The sequence below is a fragment of the Mercenaria mercenaria genome, unplaced genomic scaffold (genome assembly GCF_021730395.1).
Source record: "Mercenaria mercenaria strain notata unplaced genomic scaffold, MADL_Memer_1 contig_564, whole genome shotgun sequence".
NCBI lineage: Eukaryota > Metazoa > Mollusca > Bivalvia > Venerida > Veneridae > Mercenaria > Mercenaria mercenaria.
In genome coordinates this window covers 4,878-14,682 of record NW_026463446.1, presented here as the reverse complement: position 1 = coordinate 14,682, position 9,805 = coordinate 4,878, and the positions used below count along the sequence as shown (strand labels likewise).

The 9,805-nt window shown below is 32.9% G+C and overlaps 2 protein-coding genes across 2 annotated transcripts; both read right to left on the bottom strand.

Annotated features, from left to right (window-relative positions):
• Nucleotides 1–498: 498 nt before the first annotated feature.
• On the bottom strand, nucleotides 499–3,629 carry LOC128554603 (uncharacterized). The gene is made up of 2 exons (XM_053535873.1): nucleotides 2,892–3,629; nucleotides 499–2,354 (listed from the first exon to the last, which is right to left on the bottom strand). The coding sequence occupies exons 1-2, from the start codon at nucleotides 3,244–3,246 to the stop codon at nucleotides 1,126–1,128; spliced, it is 1,584 nt and encodes a 527-aa protein (XP_053391848.1). The 5' UTR covers nucleotides 3,247–3,629; the 3' UTR covers nucleotides 499–1,125.
• Nucleotides 3,630–5,184: 1,555 nt separating this feature from the next.
• Nucleotides 5,185–9,418, bottom strand: LOC128554604 (uncharacterized). The gene is made up of 2 exons (XM_053535874.1): nucleotides 8,986–9,418; nucleotides 5,185–7,904 (listed from the first exon to the last, which is right to left on the bottom strand). The coding sequence occupies exons 1-2, from the start codon at nucleotides 9,332–9,334 to the stop codon at nucleotides 6,673–6,675; spliced, it is 1,581 nt and encodes a 526-aa protein (XP_053391849.1). The 5' UTR covers nucleotides 9,335–9,418; the 3' UTR covers nucleotides 5,185–6,672.
• Nucleotides 9,419–9,805: the final 387 nt, after the last annotated feature.

Here is a 9,805-nt window from a genome sequence, read left to right as displayed (position 1 = left end):
ACTAGTTTTATAACCCCGAAGACACATGAGAAGTTTCAATTCAATATCTACATTAGTTTTGGAGATAGTAACTTGCATGTAAAACTTTAACCAGAATTTTCTAAGTCCAAAAAGGGGCATAATTTGCTCAAAATACATGTTAGAGTTATGGACCTTGACCCAGTGAGGTTGGTAATTGACCTAGAAAAAGAATAAATAAGTTTCAAAGCTATATGCCTTTAAATGATAGCTGTATGTACTTGCATGCAAAAACTTAACCAAGGTGTGACGCCGACGCCAGGGTGAGTAGAATAGCTAGACTATTCTTCGAATAGTCGAGCTAAAAAAGAATTGCCTGTCTACCTAACTACCAAACTTTAGAAAGTATGGTTGGGAGACAGCAAACAAAGACTTTTTTGAATGTGGTCTAATGTAAATTGTTTTGCCAGTACATGAATTAGACTACAGAAAATGTGAAATATCATTTACTTCAGACCATTATGAACAAACAACATCGAGTTAAGTTATACATTTATTATTTAGTTTTAATACTATTCTTAAAGAATAAAACATGAAATTAGAGCTGCCATCACCAATAAAGGAACATAACTCTTTAATAGAAATAATATCTAATAATTTAAAGTAAATAATAATAAATACTAATCCCAATGTAAAATGTCACAAAAAAAGGCTTTAACAATCTGCAACATTCTCTTCGAAAAAACAGTGTTTCTCTTCGAAATGATACTCCCATGAATATAACAACAACTCTACAGCACAATGGGAGGTGTTTCTTGTCCTACTTGTTCAAAATCATGCGAGTGGTTTTGTCCAAGAAAAACTTATCCATTTATCTGATCTATGATCATAATCCACTAAAATGGACTAACCAGTTCAGTAAATATTAGTACATTCTACTTAGGAGAAAGTTACATATGATCCATAGATTCCCTGCCAGCATCACTTTAGTATTTATTCAGTGCTTGAAAATTTTGAAACTCATGTAAATGTTTCCCTGATTCATATTCTATTTGTGATTAGTTGAAACAGCTTTTCAGTTTCATAATGCAGATAAAATGTAATGTACAATTTTGTTCCTGGGCTTTTAAGAGGCTTTAACTTTGGAAAAACTGTGAGGTTGAGACTTCAGTGTTCAGTAGAACTCTCGCTAGATATTCCTTTTCGTAGCTGTATACTATATTTTGTTCCAGTGTCAATATACACTGTATTTGCGTGAACTGGTATCACACTTTGTTTATTTTCAAGGTTGCTTGTTACTGACTTGTAACTATTTCTGACTGGACCAGCTTTTAAATTTTCTCTATCAAAATTTTCTATGCTTGAATCGGATGGAAAATTTTCAACTTTTTGTTGAGACCTTCTGCGCAATGACCTTGACCTGGCACTCCGTGGCCTTAATGCGAGGTTTGAAACTGTACTGTTTCCATCTAATTTCTGCTTTTCATTTTTAGTTGTACCAAAAGGTTGTTTCAGGAAGGTTTCATTATCAGGGCTCAGAGTGTCTTCATTTCTATCTCCTCTTTCGTCATTGGTACTGTTACAAATGGTCTCAACAGACGAGTTAGAGGAACTACTGGACTGTGGACTTCCGCTTGACGATGATGACTTTTCTCGTTTTCGCCGAGTTGGTGGTGAAAAATAGACACCAGCTAGAGACATTGTTTTCAGACAGGATGGTGGATGAAGTGACTGGGAACATCTGACATTGCAGCTGCATGCTAGTAATTCTCGAGTATCGCTGGTATCAATGTCATTAAGCAAAGACTCGTACGACAATATCTCATCATCATCGACTATATTCAGCTGATCTGTCAGCGCCACTTTCAAAGCTATAGCAACTACTTCTGGGCATATATACTTCTCACATTGTTGCAAAACGTATTTCCAGAGTTCATCCTGAGCACCGACTGGTCTTTCAGAACTGGAAATTCTCAAATATTCTTGCTCTGATGTCAAAATATCGGCACTATATAAATAATCAGCCACCTTCACAACACTTACACCGTCAATAAGTCTGCATCGCAAACACTTCAATCTTGACATATTCATATCTTTGTCACTAAATTCCTGGAACGTTTCCCAGACCTGCTTTACCACTTTCTCGTCAAACCCACAAATATGTAGCCATTCCTGCATTGTTCCAAATTCCTTCTTCCTGAGAACACATAGGAATCGCCTGAAGTGGTTTTTCCTGTCCGTTCCTTCCATTATAAATTTCACCTCTTCCCTACTAAGCCATTTTGGGAGCACAAATTCATGTTTTTCTGGCACAGCATTTATCAAATCAACTAGATTCCATTGTATAGCTTTTGACAAGCATTCCCGACGGAAGCTGTTAATTCTTCTTTCTTCATCTGAAATAACAAAAGTTAGAACCACCTCAATTTTTTTTAAAAATAATTCTGCCACCGATGAGTAATACTGTTTATAGATATTTCAGGTAAATACTGTAAAAGCAGAAATTTTCACGATGATTTAATTTTCGCTATATTCGCGAGGTCCTTCGTCTTGCGAAAATTAATCCTCGCGTAAATATTCAGCATTAGTATAATTTAAATTCAAGTAGGATACCATTGTTACAATTTCGCGAATATCAAACCTCATGAACATACTCAAAATTTCAAATTCACGAAATTTTAACTCAGCGAAAATATATGCTTTTACAGTAGTCATTTAAAAGATGTATGAAATATGTTATGACCGGCCGGCCACAAAACTTCAACTTTACATAAAATGTATTTCAACTCAAAGTTTTAATGAAAGTGTGGGTAAATGATAACTAAATAATAATAAATCAACAAAAAAGCTAATCGCTAAATTAGAAATTCAACTATACAAATATAATACATAAACATGTTTTACAATAACTGAAAAACAAAAATAAAACAAACCTTTATCTGAAGGAATGGTGTGAGGACTTCTTCTGACCCGAACTGGCTTTACAGAAGGTTTCTCGTTAAAAGAACTAGTCTTCTTTATTTTTGGCCTAATTTTTCCATCTCCTGTTATCCCTTTTCCCACATTTCTTAGCTCTGCCTTCACATGATTTAGGAAGTTATCACTTTCACCCAAACTGACTGTAGTTTTTGTACCACTGTCCTGACTGTCCAATTTACTCTGAGCACTAGTAAGTTTTACAATTTTTTCTAAAGAATTCAATCTATCATTTTGTTTATAAATCTGTGTCTCAATGTTCTCTAATCTTCTGTCAACTTTCTGTAGTAAATTTATAACAGTTTGTTCCATAACAATTTCAATAAAATATTCCTTTCTGTCGCCAGCTATTTTTGTTAAAATGACACCAAAGTATGTATATAATAGGTAAGCTGATTCATTACCGCCAAAAAGTCACATGACCATACAGTGGGTTTCCTTAGATGGCAGTTTCATAAGTTGAAAAAATATAGAAATTATGTATTTCTTTCTTTTAAACCTCGACACTGCACTTAAGGAATGGTCTGACTACACAAGTTTCAATATTTACAGTGCACTGTGCACTCCAGCATTTTTACAGGCTATTTTTAGAATACCAAGACTTTTCTTTAATTTTACATACAAATACTGAAAATTAACTTGCATCTCTTTTCCTCTTTATTTTATCTTATATTTAGTCATGAATAATAATTATAAAGTATCAAAATGTCAGCTTAATCCACAAGATGGCCCTTAAATCAATATTTTATAACCTTAAAAAGCACTTTTGGGACAATTATAAATCCCACTTCACCTAAAAATACTGCCAGTTTTTTGTCTGCGGTTAACCACAAAAATTTTCATTATCATTCCTTGTACTTAAACATTTCAGTACATTAGACAGCTACTGTCCTTTTTTCTCCATACTACATGTTTATCATTATTTGCAATATGTTTAAGATTAAGTCAAGGTCAAGACAATTAAGCCTCTAACTGACATGTACTCCTTAAAATAATTTTCTACAATACTGAATACATGTTTTCTTGATTGTCTATTTAATGCAAAAAAGTGACATTATATTGTACTGTAATTTGAGGACTTAATTTGAAAATTTCAAATGAGATTAAAGCTACTTCTTTACAAATTGACTGAAAAACTTGTGAATCTTCAAGTTTTTAGAGTTTGATATATAATGTAATAACAGCTGTCTAATGACAGTGCGCATGACTACCATATTTGAAGTCCTTCCACCTATATTATACAAAATATTCTTAGTTGCCAGAGTTATGAAACTTGCCAACTGAGGTCACCCCAAAATGCCAAAGATATATGGAGAATCTGAAAACATTTGTTACAGTAATTCCTGAGAAACATGCTTAATGCAAAACTATCAAAAAATTTATATGTTAAAAAGGGGCATAATATTGACATAATAAACCTAGAGTTATGTAACTTGTCCTTGAAGGTCACCTCATGATGTGGAAGACATGTGTGAAGTTTGAAAGCATTTGCATAGAAGTTTCTGAGAAACTTGCTTACACACAAAGTTATAACCTTGAAAAGGGGCATAGTTTTGACAAAATACCAGCTAGACTTATGTAACTTGTCCTGGGAGGTCACCTCATGATGCTAAAGACATGTATTAACTTTGAAAGCATTTGGCAAAGTTGGAGAAACCTGCTCACATGCAAATCTTTAACCTGAATTTCTAAGTTAAAAAGAAGCATTAAATTTTGTCAAAATAAAGGACAATGATAACGACTGAAAATGTCAGACAAAAAGTGTGACCAAGTGTATCCTTGAAGTCTGAACAAGAGTTCAGTCTTGCATGTTATGCATTGTTATGTTAAGGTCAATGTTTGTACCAAGTTATCTAAATACCCATCCAGCTGGCTGAATATGAAAATGATCTAGAACCTTTGATTTCTAACTGTGGCCTTAAGCTTTCTAGCCATTTTCCTTTTTGTCACCATTCAGTATGAGAAAACTTGATGCTTGGATTCTGTAGACCCAGTCTGACAAAATTCTGAACCACTGTTCCAAAGAGAAACAAACTGCACAGGACTAAACACAAACTGATAATTGCAGTGTTTAAGAGTTATATATACTAAAAGCTTCAACCTAAGATGATCTTGAATCTTAATTAACTAGCTCAGCTGCTTGAATCTTAATTAACTAGCTCAGCTGAGCTAAAATAGTATTTATGTATTTGAAAATTGATCATTACTTTGTTGTAGGTAAACTGACTATTATGTATAAACAAGAATTCACTTGGTAATCTTTTCATTTATTGAGATTCACTTTTGGCAAAAATATAAATAATCTCCCAAGACATATTGGTTTTTTGAAGACAATGATAATATTTAAGCTGCCACCAAGAGAAAAATGTTTCAAAAACTATCAATAAGACAGCACACTGGACTAATGAACAAATTGTAAGTTGAACATCAGCCAAAACTTCCATTATAGTAAGTTCATTATTTCATAACAAAATATTACAAAAATTAACAAAAGTTAGCATGTTCCATATAAAACACTCACAAATTTTTCCAAGATCTATATGGCCAATAATTCCTACTAATATAATCAAGAGTTATCTAACTTGTTCTGTAAGAAGGTTTGTGACTAGGAATCCTACATGAAGTTTAAATTCAATATACGTAGGTGTTTCTAAGATACAGCTTGATAGCTAGTTGCACATAAAACTTTATGAAATTTTCTAAATGGAAAAAAGGGTCATAATGTACATTATATTCAACCAAGAGTTATCTTTGTGGATTTTTTCAGTTGATTTGATGACTAAGAAGCCTTGTGTTAAGTTTCAGTCTAATAAATAGAACCATTACTGGGAACCAGCTCAATAATTACTTACATGCAAATCTTCAACCAAATTTTCTAAATCAAAAAGGACCATAATTTACATTAAATTCAAACTATTTCAGTAGGTCTTATGTATGAAATTTCACTCCAGTACATGCAATGCTTACTAAAACATGATCTTGCATGCAAAAGTTTAACCAAAATCTGATGCCAGCAACTGGATCTGTAGTCTTAAATATAGTTCTCACTATTAACAGCTAAAAACAACAACAACAACAACAACAATAACAACAAAATGTGCAAGGTAATACTAACTCACATAAGCAGCTAAGGTTGAGCAGTGAAATTAATTGTACAGAGAGTTTCAACATGATTTAACAACACAGGGAATAATATTGCACTTTTTCAACAGTTGAGAACCAAATTGCACTTTTTAAAAACTTAACAACTAAAGTCATTCAATACATTAGCAGAGAAAACATTCAGAAATAAATAAATGATGATAAATTCAACACTGTAAAATAAAATATGAAAAACATTCAAGACAGTTTTAACCCACAATATCAATTTCATCAGATTTCAATACTTGTACAAGTACCGGTAGTAAATATCTACAGTAATGAGCACCTGCTAAAACTTAATTGAGTCACTCACTACAAGTAAAATACATATTGTTAACTTTAAAGTTGGTTTAACGAGCATAGCTGAATCATATGATTACCATACAATGCTCTGAATTTTGACCCGAAACAAAGCGTAAAATCCTGCTCTTATACATAATTTTATATGTACAGGTATGAAATCACAACATTTCTAATATTAATACCCAAAATAATCTTCGGTACAAAGTATGCAAATGTAATATTACTTGCACACAGATTATTGAAAAAGATTTGTTCACAATTTAAAATCAACCAAAGACCTGAGCTAAACAGTATTTAGTCTTTTGAACTATCACTTGAATAACTATAATTGGCTCTCTCTTTAGTAAGAATGTACTTTGGACCTGTATTAAAAATCACATTTTGCGCTCTTATCACATTTGGCTTATTTTCGAGCCTGTGACTGGACATATTGGTAACAGACTTAACACTGTTCCTCACTGGAACAACAGGCTTTTGATCTCCATCAAAATAATCCGAACTAGATTCTGAATGACAGATTTCCTCTTTCTGTTTAGACTTTCTTCGTAATGTCCTTGAGTTGTCACTATGTGGTCTATCTTGAAACTTTACAATCTCGCTTTTCCCACCTTGCCCCTGATTTCCTTTGGGAATTCTAGGTGGAACAACAGGTTTCTTCAGCTCAGTCTCTTCATCTGGACTAGACAGAATGTCTGCCCTGTTCTTGCTTTCTTCTGCAACTGTCTCACAAGAAGTGCCCGATGACAAACTCGATTGAGGATTTTCACTTGAAGATGAAGAATTTTCTCTTTTCCGCTGAGGTGGCTGGGAAAAATAGACACCCGCTAAAGACATGGATTTCAGGCACGAGACAGGATGGAATGATTTTGAACACCTCTCTTGGCAACGGCAGGTAAACAGATCAGCAGCATCTGTTTCAACAGTCATACTAAGCAAAGATTCATATTCAAATTTTTCTTTGTCATTCAACAAACTCAGTTTATCTGTCATGGATATTTTGAAGGTGGTCACTAAGGCCTTGGGATGAATATAACGCCTGCATTCTTCTAACACTTCTTTCCAGAGTCCTTCCTGAGCTCCGACAATTAACTCCGAACTTGAAATTTTCTGACAAAGTTCTGATGAAATGATTTCTGCACTGAACAGGTAATCCACAACATCTAATACATTGACAGTCTCAACCAGTCTGCAGTGGAAACATTTCATTCTAGACTTATTTGTTTCAACATCGCTAAATTCTTCAAATGTTTCCCATACCCGTTTAACAACTTTCTCGTCAAGTTTGCAGCTCTGTAGCCATTCCTGCATGGTGACAAAGTCTTTTTCTATCAAAATACAAAGGAATCTTCTCAAATGATTTTTCCTGTCACTTCCTATCTTTATAGTTTTGATCTCTTCTCTGCAGAGCCATTTTGGTAAAATGATGCTTTGTCCTTCTGAAGCAGCTTTCACGAGATCAACAACATTCCATTGTATGGCTTTTGACAAACACTCACGACGGAAGCTGTTCAACCTCCTCTCCTCGTCTAAAATATAAATAACAAGAAATGTGGAAATTCCACAAGTACAAGGATTCAAACATTTGGATCATGCCAATATGTTATGTTTAAAAATAAAATGTATTGTTCTATTACATATATCTGACTGTATCCAATAATGCTATGATCATTTGTCCTCCACCTCTGATTCATGTGGGAAAGTTATCAATTTATTGTGGAGAACAGGTTTGTACTGGTACAGAATCCAGGAACACTGGTTAGGTTAAAAATGCCCGCTGTTACATAACTGAAATACTGTTGAAAAGTGGCGTTAAACCTAAAACAAACAAAAAGCTATTCAGAAGTTAAAACTTTTTGGTTGCGAATTTCCCATTAATGATTAGGCATAAAAAACTTGTTTGTTTCAGGTATCCCAACCTACTCTTAATTTTTTGGCCCGAACCTAAATGTTTTTATGGCCTTGGAGAATATTTTTTTTAACTTTTTAACAAAAAGTTGCAAAACTGCACTTTTTATGCTTTAAACATGGTCAGTGATGTTACAAATCAACTTAATGATGCTCTAAAGGCATAACCCCCTTATTTGTATTCATTTTTTTGACAAAAATGATTTCCAAAAAGTCTAAAAAAAGTCCAAAAAAAAATAATTTCCAACCTACCTACCCTAATTTTTTTAAGCATGTTACCGGAAACAAAGATTTTTTTTTAGGCCTTACAGATTTCCAAAAAACTTAAAGTTTTAAGAATTTATTTTGTGGGTTCATTTAAAGATGCATTGCTTTAAAACTTTCAGGATAATTAGGTGTGCAGAAAAGCAACATTTAAGTTAAATTAACTGTTACAATTTGGTTGAATTTTGAGAATTTCTTTTTTTCTAGGGCCTAATTTTACAGAGAGATACATTTATATTCAGCAATAAAATCGACACTCTTAAAGTTATCTTTAAAATCCAAAAACTATAACTGTGGCTTTTCCTGTTAGTTGTTTAAAGTTAGAATGATGTACAAATATCTGGATCATGCAAAATAATGCAGAAATTATCTACACAAAAAACTTGTTACCAATCTAGTAGATCAAACAGTTATTATTTGAATGTTAAAGTAACAAACCTTTATCAGATGGAACAGTGTGAATACTTCTCCTTATTCGTGTTGGTATCCTTGTAGGTTTCTCGTGAAATGAAGCTGCTTTCTTTATTTTTGTTTTTGTACCTTTCAATTCTCTTTTCTTGTAGTCAGCATCTTCCAGCTCTGCTTTCGTTTGATTGATAAAGTTTTCATTTCTACAATGTCTACTTCTGACGTTTTCCCTGTCATCTTCTGAAGTTTTACTAGCACTGATATGTTTCAGCATTTTCTCCAAGGAATTTATTCTGTCATTTTGTTGAGAAAACTTATCGTCAAATCTATCAAATTTTTTATCAACTTTCTCCAGCAAAGGAAGAACTTTTGCATCCATTTTGTTCTTGCAATGGCCTGTTACTATCTTAATATGACAAGACTAAAGCTAAGATCCTTAAGACATTTCAAAGCTCTGCTCTAAAGTCATTCTATTTTAAATGTTGATTTAATTTTTACAATGTGTCATTCCATTTACGTATGAAGAATTTTGAAAGGTTTAAAATACTTTAGACACCTAATTAAGGGTCAGAGCACAGTTACATTATTTGAATTATTGTGGTTTAGATAAAGCGGTTATTTTTATTTTCTATTTCTGAACAATTTTCATAAACGTAACAAAATTTAGATCATATATTTAATACATTTCAAGCTATTGACTGTTCCACATTTTGTTATTGTAATTTTTTTTATGGGTCACTTACAATGTTTAAGACGTAAACATTAAATTTAGGCACTGTCTTATGTCTTAATTTACTGTTACATTAAATAAAGATATAAAGGCATTTAACTTAACACATAATGTATGTGT

Coding starts and splice junctions, on each gene's coding strand:
- LOC128554603 (XM_053535873.1), bottom strand. CDS start 3,246: ATGGAACAAACTGTTATAAATTTACTACAGAAAGTTGACAGAAGATTA. Junction 2,355..2,891: donor CACCATTCCTTCAGATAAAG/GTTTGTTTTATT, acceptor TTGTTATTTCAG/ATGAAGAAAGAAGAATTAAC.
- LOC128554604 (XM_053535874.1), bottom strand. CDS start 9,334: ATGGATGCAAAAGTTCTTCCTTTGCTGGAGAAAGTTGATAAAAAATTT. Junction 7,905..8,985: donor CACTGTTCCATCTGATAAAG/GTTTGTTACTTT, acceptor TTTATATTTTAG/ACGAGGAGAGGAGGTTGAAC.